General features: G+C 40.8%; 1 protein-coding gene across 1 annotated transcript in view; it reads left to right on the forward strand.

Moving 5' to 3' along the window:
- Window positions 1-370: 370 nt before the first annotated feature.
- Window positions 371-16,851, forward strand: part of LOC118775435 (AF4/FMR2 family member 2-like) — a 164,620-nt gene continuing 148,139 nt past the window's right edge. Inside the window, exon 1 of the mRNA XM_036525349.1 lies at window positions 371-587. Coding sequence (XP_036381242.1) covers window positions 535-587 — 53 coding nt within the window. The 5' untranslated portion in view covers window positions 371-534. The remainder of the gene's footprint in view (window positions 588-16,851) is intronic.

A 16,851-nucleotide genomic window follows, 5' to 3' on the forward strand; every position in this document is an offset into this window, starting at 1 on the left:
GTTTGTCTTCATGTTTCAGCTGTAGCTGACCAATGTTTTCACCCTTATGATTAAATATTTATACCACTAATAAACAGATTCTTGAACGATCATGTCTCTTTGACCCCTTGTCACCTGTCTGAGACACACGGGCACAACACAGCTGACTTTGAATAACAATGGGAGAAGTTCATCTGTATCGTTATTTCAGTTTCCTTTTTCCTTTTTATTTTTATTTAGTAATGATTCTATTTATTTTTGAAGAAAATATGATAAGCCAGATCCCTCAGTTCCTAATATGTTGACTCCATGTCACGGCTTCTGGATTTCTCAAGCTCCGCCTTCTTCTAACTGTGCTGTTGAGACGCGTGAGGCAGGCAGTCGGGGCTGTAGCGTTTTTTTTCCCTCACTGTGTGTCAGCCCGGCTGGACACGTACAGTAAGACAAGCTAGCTAGTTACACTTAACCGATACGCACACAAATTACTGCTGTATGCAGGCTGGTGCATTTCAGCGGGCACCGGTTCCTTACTGAATCAGACCACGGGGACCAAACATGGACCTATTCGAGTTTGACTTCTTTAGGGACTGGGAATTGGAGCAACAATGGTACGTTGAAGTACATTTCAGTTTTCGTTATATTATATGCCTTTATGGTCAGCAAGCTTTGCGTCCCCGTGCCGAACTAAGCTGGGCACACCAATGCACTCGTATTTAGTATATGACATCCTGGAATAATCGTGTTTGTGTTTGCAACGCGTGGAGGGGAAGCGATGTGAGGGAAGGATGATTTCGCATTCTTTCATTCGTGCGCTTTTATTACATTGTGAATGTGGCCGTTTGTTGCACGCTACACTAGAAAGAGCTCGGTGCCCACTTTATAGAGACAACTAGTGCTTCCGCGCGTTGATGGACTAAGTTCGAGGACTGTGTTGTGTGTGTAAATGTCGTACTTAATGAGTGTTAAATGGTTCAGAAGTTACCATTGTAGATGTTGACTGATGTAGTTATTTCTGGCAGGTACTGCATATCATTTTGTATAAGTGAGATACAATTAACAGCACTGGCTACGTTGTATGCGTGGACTTCTCTGCATTTTGATCCTTGCTTTTTGAAAAAGTAAGCATGGCATGAAAATAACTGCCAGTTCTTTTATTTTATTTTACAACTCCTCGAAGATATACACTTGACCTGCAAGTGGTCATGAACGGGTTTATTGAAGTATTTCGTTCAAAGTTTACATTACATTTAGGGCATTACGTTAATCGTAGATTCATTTATTAGAATGGCCAGTAACAACTCCGAGTCTTGTCCTTATTGTGAAACTAAGTAACAAAGCAAGCTGGAAAATCATTAGTTTGCACTTTTCAAAAATAACATTTTGCGGTAGCTTAATGCAATATATTGCCGAGGTTGTCTATATCTCTTTGTGCTATCGATGTTAATTGATAACAATCTCAAAGGATGGTCCTCATATTTATATTCCGTTATGTTCAAGCTTTTTTTGGCTGCTGTGGAATTATGGCAAAGCAAAATGATGATATCATGATGAACATAATGAGGAGAGTAATACTAATAATATTAACAGTAGTAATACAATTGCATCCCATTCATCAGCTATATGCTAAAAGAAAAAAACTGCAGCATTCATATAAATCTGACTCTTAATACAAAACAAGAAAATTCAAGTAAACATTTTTGTGTTTCTTCGCTCAAACAACCAACACAAATTTAAGTTTATATGTTAAAATAAATTCCTGTTTTCTTCTCCATATTCTTAATTTTTAAAATCTGCAGTTACTAAAGTTCCCTTTGGAGCTCATCCTTTCATCACATAATGATATGAAAACTCCTTTATTGTTCTTGAAATGAGCGGTGGCGCCATCAAGTGGCTAGAAGTGGTGGGGCAGGGTTGAATAATGACAATGACCTCTGACTTATCCCAAAGGCTTATTGGTTGCAGTAAATGAGTTACTGCGTCCAGATTTATTACCCTTTACCATCAATCGCTACACTACCTGTGTAGAACACTGTTTCAGGCATTCTACACAGATTCAATTAATGTTTTCGGGTTTGGAATTTGGAATTTGGAATTTGGAAATGGAACCGAAAGCATGTGCTTAAACGCTTTTGAAGGCATTTAAAAACTGTAAAAAAAAAAATCTGCACTACAGTGAGTTCAGAGGTCTTAACATGTAACCATTTAGACTCTTAGATCTGGGCCATCTGCTCACCAGGTCCTCTACACTTCACTCTCTCTTTTTGGATGATGCTTTCTCTCTCTCTCTCTATGCTTTGTCACTCCCTGTCCCTCACTTTTTCTTTTTTGCCACACATCTTTCATGCCCCCCATCTTTCTCTTGCTCTCTTCTCTCCTCTGCTGCCTTGATCTCCTTATTGTACACCCACACCTCCCTCTCCTTGCTTACCAGCCTCCGCTCCTCCCTCACACAGCAGTTGGACTCGCAGTGTCATTTTGAAGTCCTGCACTGAATGTTTACTACTCGAATGTCAACACAGAGGCAATTCAGGGGTCTGGCCTTGCTCTAAATCTGTGTTTGCTTTTTCAGAGCTTTAGATTCTTACTGTCCATTGCCTCTGGTTGACAGGATTTTTTTCCTGTCATGATTTTGTGTTTTCTTCATATTTTTCTCTATTATTAAAAGAGGAACATGATTGAAAGGTTCAAAATTCATACTTGATTGTATTTTATTGTTGTGATTCGACAAAGTGCTTGCTCTTTCAGTCAACATATCTAAATCCTTGTGGCTGTCTGCTTGTGATGCTTCCAGCCACAGTGGAAATTTGCATTTGCTATGTTGAGGAAACATACCTGGAGGAGTTTTAACAGTACAACAAGGGGGGAAAAAACGTATTCAGACATGCTTGATTTTCCTAAAAGTTAAAAATGGTAATACTGAAAGACTTATGTATGGATGTTTAAGGAAATGCAGACTGAATAGGATTCAGCATCAACAGAAAGGATATGTTTGAGGACATTTGCCTGGGGCCAGCTTTATTCCCACAGACAGCCAATCATTTTCAGTTGTAATTTAGCACCATAACCAAAAATGATGAAAACACTGGATACCTTTGCTGGAAAAGTCAGCATCAACCGGTTTTAACTGTATTAACTGATACTTTCAGTATCAACTGAAAGTGTTTAATGGGTTTTCATTTTTTCAGTGTCGTCACTTTAATTTAAATTCATTGAACTAAGTCACACCTTAATTTTCATGTTTTTGAAGAAGTAGCCTTGAAAGGTGGTAAAATATTGTTGATGATTGTAAATAAGGAGGCATTTAAAGCCATCACTTTTTTCTTTTATTTTGCTGGTCAGAAAACGATGGATTTTGTTAATATATCTCTTAGCTATATTGACTCTCTTGTTGGTTTTATGTGCTGGCAGGATATAAAACACCAAATTCTATTACAGATAGCACATGTTCCGGGTCTGGGTTTTGCCAGTAGCACTACAGACCAAACAAAATGGTTACCATGGTTCTAGCAAAAGATAATTTCTCTGTCATGAAGCATAATCAAAAGACTCTTTACTTTTATAAAAGCATACAATCATTTTCACAGTGAGTGAAACGTGGGTAGTATCTTTGCAAAGAAACTTACAGTATCTGTCTTCAGTAATGTCTGCTCTGCAGTGATGTTTTAGATCACCTGAAATTACTGTGTACGCATTCTTTTAAGTGGTTACCCTGTTGTGGTCTCCTCAGGCTGACATTTATGCGTGGACTTTTTTCACAGCAAAAATTGAGGAAAGGCTTTGTTGATGATTCATTGGTCAACTATAGTTACTGAACATGCTCTCATTCATTCAGTCCAAATACAAAATGCACAAATGCATGTATGAAAATGGAAATGATAGAAAATGAATCACAAGGTAATGCATACCTTTTGTTTGTTCCCTCTCAAAATAATGCTATTGCCAATGGCAGTTTTGGTAAACCGTCTCACTTATATTTAAACTGCTAAGCTCCTCATTTGACAAAGGGAAAGCTGACTTAGACATAGGCATAAAACTTGTGTCTTGATATGTTGTCTTTTTTGTGTTTATTTAATATCCTTGGATGCATCTTTATTCTAGCCAGTTTACACAGCTTGCATTTACAAAACCCTGTTGTATAGCTGCTTAGCAAAGGAATGCAGGTTAAGAACTTTGCTCATGGGCCCTAGTGCCCCACCCCAGTTTAAAAACCTCTTTTACCTAAAGCCTGTGCCACACTGACAGCCATCTTAATTTTATGTAGATGTTCTCTGAGGTGAAAGAACACAACATTTGTTGGTACTTCATTTTAAGGGTCTATTTAACACCATTGATAAATGTTTTGTTTGGTTGCATGCGACTTGTTTTGATTTTTTTTTTAAACACATAGGGAGCAGGCAGTACTATTTTGCCTTTATTTGCAGTCCCAGTGCTTGTAAAGAATGTCTGTTGTATTTCTCTGATTTTATTTGTGTGTAAAAAAATCACAATTTTGTATTGTAAATAAATGCAGCAGTTGTCTTTCAATTGAGGCAAAGTTCTGGGAAGCCATATATGTACATGTATATACGTTTGGTTGGAGTCAAAACGTGCTAGTTTAGGCGAAACAAGAGCTGATTTTAATCAAGTACTGTCCAATATCACAGTAAGAAAAAGTGCAGTAAGATGCAGAATGAGGTCTGCATAGGGAAAAGAGCAGTTCATGCACAGAAGCTGTATGTTTCATCAAGAGCGTGGACCTGTATAACGGGATAGTCTATCTGTGACCCTGAGGGGAACAGGGGGGCAGGAATATTGGAAGTAAACCATGGTTGTCTTTTGTTTTTATCTCTCCTTTTAATTTTCTTCATTGGATTCATATTATAAGAACAAAGGATCTGTGTTAATTGTTCCTCCTCTTGAGCAGTATCTTTTAAAAGTATACATTTTGTCTTTTCTAATTGATTGACAGGCTGGGTGTTTTCCTCTTCTGAAGTTTTCAGGTAAGAGTGTCTTAGCACCCTGGCCAATGATGTTCTGAGGCATGATTAAAAACTCGTGAAAATAACAAAGCAAATGATTAAATATGTCTGTCGAGACTTAATGAATGTGCCGGCAGTTAATGTGCAGGCTAGCCTTTTAAGTTGTGCACAACAAACCAAGCTGATTACTCATTTACTCTACTATCACAGAAACCTTTTTTTGCCCCCATACATGTGGTGTGGAGGATTAATTTCCATATGAATAATTCCTTTTTATTTGTCTGGATATGTGGAGAGCCTCACAGCTCTCAGGGAAATGTATCTGCCATGTAATGTACATTAGACATGTAAAATTGTCATGGCATGGTTTTTACAGCTACTAAGTGAACAAGGGGAAGGGAATACAGAAATAGGAAGTCTCAACAGACCTCATGTTGTTTTCAAAAACACTAACAAAGAGGCTATGGGTCAGCAGTCAGTAATGTGCATACAAGGTATGTCTGTGCACTTTACCACAGTATAGTTCTAATACAAATAGCAATTCTGAGGTGGAGTTGTACAACAGTGTATGGACATTTATATTTAAGTGTCAATATAGCACTTGAAGTTAATATTTGAGATGTGGGGAAAATGGTGGGAAAATGGGTGTCGATTTGTGATGGGGTTTTCTGGTCCCTTGTGGTTTGCGTGCAATTTAGTGACAGAGATGTTCTGACCCTGTGGAAGTCTGTAAGAGACATACCGCATCTCCGCCCCTGCCCTCTAGCATACTGCTGCTAAGAGGTGTGCATTATGGAGCACCACGGAGGAGTCCTGGCGAATGGCCGTTATCCGTGGCCTCGCGTAAAAAAGACCAGGCGGCATGCTGGCATATCATCGCCGTCCACCTCTCCACCCTCTCTGTCCCGCCCCCCCTCGCTGTGACGCCGGGGCAGACCCGCAGTGTTTACTGCGCCGTTCGCTGGACACGCCTGCCAAACCCGCTGCCCCTAGGCTCATTTCGTCGCCCGCCAAAAAAAGCCGAATGCCACGAAATGATGAAACTGCCCACGTGGACGGCAGCAGGAGGCAGGGGACGGGGGGGCGAAAGGTGAAAGCTTGGCACTCTGTCGCCCCCTCGGAACTCTGCCCAATTAACAAGTCCGCCTGTAGCTACGCGGACCCCATCGGGCCCGGTAAAGCTGCGACCTCACTAATGTTCACTTGGCTGCCCAAGTGCTGCTTTTTAAACCAGCAGAGCGACAGTGGCGGCACAGCCACTGAAATCCGGCATTCTGCCGCGTGGAGGGAGAACATTGGGATGATGGAGTGTGACAGCGCATGGGAGTTTATCTACACAGGAACAGCAGGCCCTCGTCAGAGCCGCTTGGTACTGGTGGGCAGTACTGGTGCTCCTGCCTGTCGCAGGGTTGGTATTGCTCCCTTCACGCCTCCAGGGCAAAAGGGAGGCTGGGAAACATGATCCTCCAGCCACTGGAGCTCAAGAGTGACGGGCTGTGCCCCAGTATTTCAGCGGGACCTCTAGCTAACGCTCCCACTGTCGCTGTTAATAAAACAGCGCTAATTACTATGTTCTTAATAAGACATGCAATAATTACCGCTTGAACAAAAACGTGAATTAAACAGGGGGGGACCACAAGCATGGCAGCTATTACTGTCTATCCACTGGGCAGGGGGATAGACCCATCTAAACAATGGGGCAGAAAGTAACATGGCAACAACGGAGTGTTGAGCGAGAGACCAGACCTAAGCAGAGTGCCTGTTGAAAGGTTTCCATCTTTGCAAATTTTTTTTTTCTTTTTAATCAGACGAATAAGGGCAGAAGGTATGCTCCAGGCATTTAACGTTTGGCTCTGGTTCAGACTGAGGACATCCTGTCTTTCTGTCTTGTCTGTATTTTTGATGCATAAATCCTGTGTAGCTTCACTTATTCATGACTACCAGCCGCTCAAGGACAAATATTACCTTTTCAGTAGCTGCACTGGAACCTTAGGTACAGAAGTGTTATATGCAGCAGCTCCACAGAATGAGGTATAGTCTACAGTCCATGAACAAAATCTAAAGCTAAATCCCACCACAGCCTTTCAACAGAGGGGATTATGAGAAATATAGTTGATAAAATGTACAGAGTGCAATATATTGTGTCTGGAATGTGCATGCTTTTCAAAGACAGCAAGAATGGATGTTTGTTGTTGCATAAAGTGATTTATACCAAAAAAGGTCTATGTCCATCCTCTGTTGCATCTAGTAGTCATTCTGTGAACATTCATTTTTTATGGCTATGTGAACATTTAGTTTTCATGGCTTAAGTCATTCACTGTCCTGTCCACTGCTTTTCACTCATTTGGCAGTGGATGGCCAACCTGCTGGGTTTTCTGTAATATCAGTGAAAGACTGTTTTACTCACCCAAAAACTGTTTCTATTTTAAATTGTTCTCCATTTTTCTAGAAATAATTGCTAAATGATTTTCAATAGCTGCAGACGCTTCACTTTGATGTTTTTAAAGATGTGCATGTATATTTCTGCATCATCAGCACTGTTTCTCTTAACGTTTAGCAAAACCTTACTCAGACTGCATATGTGTAAGCTTTTATTAATCAAAATGCAAAATCTCAAACCGCCATAAGACAAATTGGGACAAACTGTTAAACAGCTGTTGATGTTAGTTTACAAAGCCTGTTATTATCATTTTGTGGGGCAGAATAAATAGCAGGCACTCTTTGTACATTCACTGCTCTGCCAAAATGACATAAAATGTTGATTGGGTAGAATGTAGCTAAAACTGCAATCACCATTAAAGGAAAATAATTGAATTGCTCTAACTGGATAATGTTCATATAGAAAAAAATAATTGAAATCCAGGAGCAATTAGTTTTGGTTCAGAAGCATTAAGCCCTGCAGTCTTGACCTGCTTCCCTATTGGCTGGATGGAGTTTGAGTTTTCCTGAGATCATAGCTTACCCTTAATGTTACTGAACAATTTACACTGCAACTCCAAAGGTCACTGCCTCAGCTGAAAACAGTGAATGACAAATAAGATGATTTATTAGAGCTAGCCCAGGAGCTGTTGAGAGGGATTTTTTAGAAGGGTAAATCAGTTTTCTTTGATTGACCTTTAGTGATTGGTGTGCTGTAAGCCAAAGGAAATTGCACATTCTTTGGAGGGAACAAAATATGCTGGGAAGCTTTGAATAAGCAAGATTGTTTATCTCCTATGCCAAAAATGAAAGAGTTTTTGACATTAGCCAGAGTTTTGCTATAGCAGTGTAGACCAGCAATAAACCAATAGCATGATTATCTCATTGTCCTTATTTATGTTCATATACAGATGAGACGAAAGCATTATTATAAGGATGTCATTATGCTTTCAGTATAGGTGTTGTATATAATGAGCCCGTAACATTTAATGTTTTATTTAGAGAACTGTTTCTCACTCTCCTTCACTATAGTGCACAGTCTAGGAGGCTGTGTGTGGGGCAGCTAGGTGATGTAGAACAGTATTTCCAATCTTACAGGAAGTACTGGAACACCACAGCAGATCAAGATACCTCATCTGGATGCACCTCACAGCATAAAAAGTTTAACATGTGTTGAATTGTTCCCGGGTCTTTCAGGAGGAAAGGATAATCCAAACAAATGCTTGTCATGGTAATAATACCAGTATCAATCAAGACTGTGTACTTGTTAGGCCTTGTATGAACGCCGTTTATAAAGGACAATTATGATGCTACCAGAGTGCTGTAAGAGAAGGAAGCATCGCAGGCGGATTACGCTCCTATTTCTTTGTTATCTTAACAAGGCAGCATTAAGCTGTCAGAGATCTTATCGCCCTCCGGAGCCAGCTGTCTGTCTCGCCCATGCATGTTTGCAGAGTGCTGTCGGGACCGGGAAACGATACGACGGGCTGATATTCGTGCGATTCCGCCAAGCCTGACAGCGGCGCTTCGAGAGCGCGGTCTCTCGACGGAACGCGCGCGGCCAGATGTGCCAAAAATCGCAAAGGAGATTAGTACCCTGTGAAGCAATTTAAAAACAAATCCGTTTCCATTGCAGCCACGAATTAACTGGACTGTTGGATCATGCATGTGGTTGCCGGTTGTTGCCAGCGCAGGTAATGCGGGATTACAAGCTTCTCTCCCACGCGGGCGTGAAAGGTAGTAAAATATATTGAGCAGATCGACAGCGGCACGGGGGAGGCCACGTGTCAGACCGAGTGTGAATGAATCACACCTTGTTTGTTTGCAGAGGCATTGGAGCCGATGAGCCAGACATAGTGCTGGCGTATGTGGTAGGAGAAGCTGTGTCTGCTTTTATTTATGGCAGTCCAAGGAGGCCATGAATTCATTGTTTCTAATGATACCGTTTTGCTTCCCAGTGCATTTGATTTAGCGTAGCGCATTATACATGCTATACATGCTGTGCTGGATGGGCGATGTTATTGTGAACAAATAGAATTCAGAGGTGAAGTTAAATCTTTGGCAGAATGTATTTGTTCCAAAAAGGCTGCGGTTGTCTTTGATAAAGCCAGCCATGACACAGTAATTTTTAAATGCCCCTCTGCAGGGGTTTGATAGTCACAGTGGCTTGTCTGTTATAATAAGGTTCACTTAGTCCTAGATTCAATGCAATAGTAAAATGTTTTGTCCTTAACCTTTGAGTGAAGAGTTGTACATCTCACAGTTTCTTACAGAACGCTTATTGTTAATATCAGACACCCAATAGATGGATGAATGACTGAAAGGATGAATGAATGAAGTATTTGAATATCTCATCCCTTTCAATATCCAGCCGTTAAGGCCTCACTTAAGTTTACATGATAAAGGGATACATATTTAGAAGTTGAGCAAGAGCTTTCATAAAATCTGATTCAAATAAATGTATGAGATGAAACATATGTTCTTCAGTTTGATATTGAACTTGAAGGACATGAGGTATTGATGCAAGACTGAAAAGAGTCTTCAGTCTTCCTTTTGAGACAGGAGGTGTTTGGAATATATTAAAGCCCTGCCTTTTGAGCCGAAAAACAGTGTTTCATGAGCTGTTGGTAAGAAAAAGGAATCACAGGTAAGACGCTGCTCTCATCACTAAGGTTGCAATGGAATATTTTAATTTTCTAATTACAATATTTACATCTGTTATTGTGTTACATAGTGTAGTGGTAAACCAGTTGTCTAAATAATGGTGTCCTTTCTGTTAATATGTAGAAGATAATTATCCTCTCAGGGGGTCATTGCAAAATGCCTATGTTCTGCCTTCACTGCAATGACAATGAGCAGACCTAATAATTGTTGATTGCATTACCTTGTTAGTTTCAGTAGCATAGATTCAAAGTTCATTGTAGAATGATCATGTCATCTTTATCCTAGAGTCTGAAGCCATGAATATTTTACAAAGGCAAAACACATCAAAAAAGATGTCTGTACATTGTAGTTGCTTGGGTGTGGGAAAATGTAGAATTTTGTAGATGAGGAGTTGAGAATTCATTATGTTGGACTAATGGCACATTTTTAAATAATGTCAAAATGGTGAGTAGTATAATTTGATCAGAGTGAACTGATTGTATTCATGCCTATTTTTTGAGAGGTTTGTGCCCAAGGTAATGTCTAGGAAATGTTTTGTCACTGTGCTTAGTGCTATTTTTTTACTTTATTTTTTAAGGTATGGATGCCCCTTATTTTCAGGTAAATTTACTGAATACATTTGCATTTTGTTTCTTTAATTATGATTTATAAAAACAAATAGTCCAGTTTAAGGTAGTTTAAGGTAATAGTTTAAGGTAGAACTACATCAGTTTATAGTGTGTCAGGCTTTAGGGTGTCACTGAAAAATAGTAACCATGGAATGAGACAGGTTTGGGAAGGAAAAAAGTTTGCAGACTGCAGACATTGACACTAGATTGTGAACTTTTGCTATCGTTGCTCTGTAGTATATTCCAGTTACCCTTGAGTTTGCTCCCCCATTACAGTAAATGGAACTGGATAGCAGCTATTATTTTTGCCATTATAGCTCAGTGTTTCAGCTGTCACTCTTTAGAATATCATGCACTATATTGATATTCATAGAAATGTCTATTACTCTGTCCCCAACATCAAACACTACTTTCCTCTGTGCTGGCACAGCAAGCGACAAATCCAACCATGCATTCACTCTTTAGGTATAAAAATGTCAGAGGCTGGTATTGTACTGTAATATGTGTTCATGCATAAATAAACAGCAATGAACTGCTGTATGGGGCTTTATATTGGAAGTGGCTGTGACATAGTCTGTTGTTGTGGTAAAGAGAGACACCCAAGAGTGGATTAAAGCAGAATAATAACAGCATCGTTCTTGCCTCGCAGACGTAGTTCCACATTGTCACAAAGAGTTCACTCGTGGCAGGTGAAGCTGCTCTTTTGCATGACACAGCCTTTTGAGGTTTCAGTTTCTTTAGCGTGTTTGCAAGAGGGGCAGTTGATGCCAAATGATTCCTCCAGGGCGGCATAACAGTTTTTGAGAAGAATTATAGGGAAATCAATATTTGGCTTTATTGAGCTGGCTACAATTTGTATGACCACCATGGGTGGAGCATGCTGACTGCTTTTCCCCCACGTTCACAAAGGGTCACATAGTTCCCTTAAGATGTGTGTAGTCCAATAAAAGATATACAACATAAGATAGGACAGGATGCTATTTGAACAATGTGCAAAGAGTCAGGAATGAGAATTCAAAAATGTACATTGAATAAACCTCCATTTTCTGTGTCACCACGTCTGATAAAGTCAATATTTTCTTCTTTTCATTCTCAGCCGGACATTCAGCCTAACTACTCTAAAGTATTACTTTTTAATTCTTAAACAATATATTCCTGTAAAAATTGAAACAGTATAACACTTGTGAAAGTTCTTCAGTATGAGTTAGAAACAGTACTATAGGAGGTTTGTTTGAACTAGCAAGGTTTCAGCTGACAGTTTTCAGGCTTTATTTAACATAGCACATCATGTGCATACAGAGTCCTCAATGAAAAAACGTGTCTGTCTCATTCTTGAAGTGGTAGTGTGCATTTATTTATGGATTACTGTAACCATTCAAACTATGGTGCATGAATCCATTTACTTTGGAGTGAGCTGTTAGAGTCAGTGCAGCTTTCCCTTTTTAACACTGGAGGTGTTGAGTATTTCTCTTGTTTTTGGCTCAAGGATTGTTTTGAGGAAATAGAAATGATGATCATTTGACATTTAAAGTGTCCCAGACTTTTGCTTCAGTTCTGCTTTTGTTCAGTTCTTTCTGAGCATGTTGTTTTAACTGCAAACTAGCAAACATCAGCAGTGCATTAATGCTTTTCAGTAAGTACTTGTGGAATTCCCTAAAGCTCTTTGGCAGTGTCCCTGCCTGGTGAGAATTCCGCCTCCACGCTGTAGAGAAAATCAAGCTTTAAGTTAAAAAGCACCATAGGGATTTGATGAAAAGGGCCTTTTAAATGTGGAAGCTCAGGCATAAGTAACCATGATGTTGGAGGCACAAGGTCCAAATCACAAAGGGTCGCATCCTCAGTTCTTATCTCCTGGTGTGCCGTTTCAAGAGACTGACAGAATTAGTGTAATTGCGCAAAACATGAATTGACTATCTGTTAGGACTGAATTGTTTTGCTTTCATTTGAAGCAAGCTGCAGCATGCCAAAGGGTTTGGGTGTAGTTTTTCTTGGATTGAGGTTCTATTGATTTCAGGTGGCTGTTTCCCCAACACCTAGAGCAGAATAGGGCTTAAGCACTTTTATTATGATCTGACTAAGATGGATGTAACACTGTCCTCTATTGCGCGCCAGAGAGTGTGATGTTAATGAACCCATTAGCACAGTCCACGCGACTGGAGAGAATAGTGAAATTATCATTATTCTGTGGTCATTAAGTCGTAATCTGCCACCTTCTCTCCATACTTTGTCCTCTCTTTCTCTCTCTCCCTCTCTTGCACTCACTCACTCTCGCTGATCCACTCATATTTTCCCGCAGAGCACCATTAATTCATTAATAATCAAAAGCAGTTTAACTGAAAAGACAGGGGTAACGTTCATAATAATGAGTCTTATAATTAACACTCTTATTTGCTTCAAAATGCACCCCCTCTGAAGTGAAATCCAACCGAGACCCAACAGAACAGAGAGTGTGTCTGTGATTCATAAATTGCATTACAGTGCAATGCCGTCTTTGGCATCTTGTAAAGAAATTTTGGAGACAAAAGCTGGATAGATAGACATCTTGATCACACCAGCAGCCCAGAATCAGTCTGTGTCGAAACTGCCGCTTTGTTTTCCCTTTCTTTTCAGAGTGATGTTTTTCACAGCTTTTTTTGGAGGCTTTGTTCGAGATGGTGAACAGTAGAAAGCCTACAGCACTTGCAGCCTCTTCTGTTTGATGGCTGTGACTGATTTCAGACTATCTGAATGAAGTTGAGGCAAAATGGCAGCATCTGTGGCGGAATGCTCAGAGCTGGAGAATGGCTATTTTCTAGGAGCCTGTGGGTGACTAACAGATGGAGGTCACGGTCTGGTGTGAATCGCCTGCCCCACTTGGGCTCGCTCTTACATAATAGCTCCCCACACAGGTGGTAGCTGAAGGGATTGTGTGTGCTGTCTGCACAAGGTGAGGTCGGTCAAAGCCTGAGAGGAGCTTACTACAAAGCCGCTGCCAGGACTGGCCTCAGGCTGTGGACGCCGACCTCGCCCCGCCAGCAGGTCACGGCTCGCGCTCTGGTCTTTGAGCGAGACATTCTGTTCCTTCTTCATACGCGCGGCAGTTCGCTTGCTACCCTGACACGTCCAGCAGTGTTTTATATTGGGATTTTTCCTTGACCCAATCTACACCTGTGAGACTGATCAGAAACCAATGTTAGCAAACTGTAGCAGTGAGCACTACTACCATGATATACCTAAGAACATAGATAGGTGTCTTTGGTTGTATATGTAAATGTTATTATACATGTTTTTGAAAATCTTTATATAAAGGTCCTTCATCATACAGAAAGGCACGGTGTGTAAGGACAGTATTCATCAATTCGGCTGACCATATCTGTAGACCTAAGTGTGCACTACCAGTTAACATTGTTCAGTTTCATTAAGGTGGCATTAGCATTTCTAAGAATTCAATAAACTAAAGGATCAATCAATCCCGCCCCCCACTCAAACCCTAAACGAGCTAAAGCAGCCACTACAACGCTGGCAGCTGTTGCTCTGTTGGTGGCTGTGGGATGTATTGGGAATTCCTCTGTCCTGATGCATTTTCCTACTTTAAGATCCAGCATTAATCCCACATGGACATGGAAGAAGGATCTGATAGAGGAATGCAGCAGCCTTGTGGTTGTGTCAGTGGTTATTTTGTCAGCAAACCATTTGGATGAATAACGTATTAATAAAGGATGAAAAACAGTTAAGGGAGACCTCCCTACAGTTAAGGGAGATCTTGCTGAAAAATTATGTTTAGTGGGATTGTGTGAAAACACAATGTTGGATATGTAAATAGGTGAATTTTATTCTCAGGACACATATTTTGACATCAGACAGATGTCCATTTATCTGCATATCAGTTTTAATAATTATGTGTTTCTACAGGGAGCACAAATGTCACTGGTGGCCATATGCAAGAGGGAGAGAAGGAAACAAAGGCGTTAGAATAACAGTACATTTAAATCGGAATTGCTGGGTTATTTTTTCCTCTGCCAGCTTGGGATGTGTCTGTTCCTGGGAGATCTACATGGCTCAGTTACGTGGGGGTTTCGGGTGAGGGATTTTTCGCGGTGCGGGACGCCCCCGGCTCTGTACCTGAATGGTATCTGCTCTTTGCAGGAATGCCGGGGACGGCGTCACTCGCGCCTGCGCGTGCGTTAGCGTTCGCCAATGTGGGGCGGGGGGGTTGGGGGGGCTAGATAGCACGGCTCGGCAGCCGCAGATAAGGCGGGGGCCCGGGCAGCAGCCTCACACGGGTGCCCGACCGCTCCCACCCTCCCTGCCCCCCCAAAGCGCCTGCATCCGCGGCTGCCAGCCCCAGTGCTCCCTTCCTGAACAGCCCCTCCTCCTCTCCCTCAGGCACAGCTGAGCTCTGCCTTCCATCCGCCAAGGTTACCGCACGGCCTTCCAAATCCCTTTTTTATTCATGTGCTGCCGTATGAAAGAGATCATATTTATTTAAGTCTTTAGAAATAAAGGTCCTGCAACTCTGGTTAAAATCCTAATTGGCCCGTCCTGATATCACCATGTGTTGTTGCGAGAGCTCGTTTTAATTTCTAAATCAATTAAAGATCTTTATCACGGATTTAAAGTGCGCAGAAAGTGCAATCCACAGCTTTTTTTGTCGTTTGAAATCAAAATTATCTGGAATGGAAGCTATATTTGGCTCAGAGTCATTCAAGCAGCAAATGCTCGCGTGTGACATTTTTTCAGATCCTTAGAATTTCACATAATGGTGTGTGAGAAATGGAAGAAAGTAAAGCTTTCTTAAATTCATTACTCAATGTAAAGAACAAAGTACCTTGCGGTTACGGTAAATCTGGGCTTTGGTCTTTAGCAACATATCTCAAGTTAGAAGGCAACATGATCTCCTCTAAACGGTCTGCATTAGCTATATCCTGATTCTCTGTGCAGGAACAGGGAAAAATAATTGTTTGCAACAGAAGAAAATCGACTTAAGGTGCCTCTTGTTAAATTATGCAAAAGCCCAACTGCTTGTCATTAAGTATTGGCTGGCGTTATGTGGTGCCGTAATGGAAAAGGAGCATAAACGCTATTTTGTTATTTTGATAATGGTGATTTTATTGGAAAATCAATCAGCTCCAACTATGCATTCATGCTTTTGGTATTTATAAGTAATAAATGGAGACAAATGGTGTGTATATATATAAATATAATTAGTATTGAGTCGCAGCGTTTGGCTGAGTTCAAGCCTTTCAGACGGGGAAAAGGTCAGATGTTTTGAGCGGTCCCTTTGACCTCACACCAGGGGCCCGGGCATACGGTCCCTGACAGATATCCAGTGAAGGAAGTGGAGCGACAGCTATTGAGCAGAAAACCACAAAGTACCACAGCATCTGACTGTTGTGGTCACTGTGACATTTGCTGAAGTCTCTCATGCCTGTTTCATATTAGTGCCAATGCGTAGTTATGCCATGAAGCATGGCACAGCTCTCACTATGCATTTAGCAGACTGTTGTTGCCAAAGGAGGAGGGCGTGAGAGATTGAAGAGCTGATGTGTTGAGAGGAGAAAGACATGGTCTTTTGGAGATCAAGTGCATGTGAGAGGGATTGTTCCTCACGCTAAATCGCCTGCAGTAACAGTAACAGTATGCTGTAGAAGTGCTCATCACATCCACTGTCTGTTGTGGAGTGGACAGTTCTGAGCTCCTAATGAATATCAGGGACAGGCCCTTCATGAAGACTTCTTAAGTATGTTGTGGTGCATTTTCCTATGTGTGTCATTGGGGTGGAGGGGGGGTGTTACTGTACCAATGAAATATATTTTTTTTTCTTGTTTTACATCCCCAAAAAAGCAAATTAAGCAAAAAAAATGATTTTGTTGGGAGCTCTGTATGAAGTAAAATTAGATCGATTGATCTTAATCTGGAAGTTTCTTTTAGACCCTTCATCAATTTATGCCAGTTTGATGCTCCTCAGTCCTGCAGTTTCACATTAGCTATGTTCTGTAGAGTGTGTTTCTGCATAAATCTGTTTTTATGAGGAAACAGGGAAATTTATTTATTTATTTTTTTGGATGTGATTTGCCTAGCTCATATGAATCAATCTTACAAAGGTTATTGACTTGTTGGTTTAGAAAGTCCAACTAAGCACTTTCATTTGGGCTCATTTTTAAACATTTCTTTGTTTTTTTTTTGTTTTTATAAAACAGTTCCAATTAGTTTTAAGATCCTATTGTAAATGCATGTTAAAGGGT

The sequence above is a fragment of the Megalops cyprinoides genome, chromosome 3, assembly GCF_013368585.1.
Source record: "Megalops cyprinoides isolate fMegCyp1 chromosome 3, fMegCyp1.pri, whole genome shotgun sequence".
Taxonomy (NCBI): domain Eukaryota; kingdom Metazoa; phylum Chordata; class Actinopteri; order Elopiformes; family Megalopidae; genus Megalops; species Megalops cyprinoides.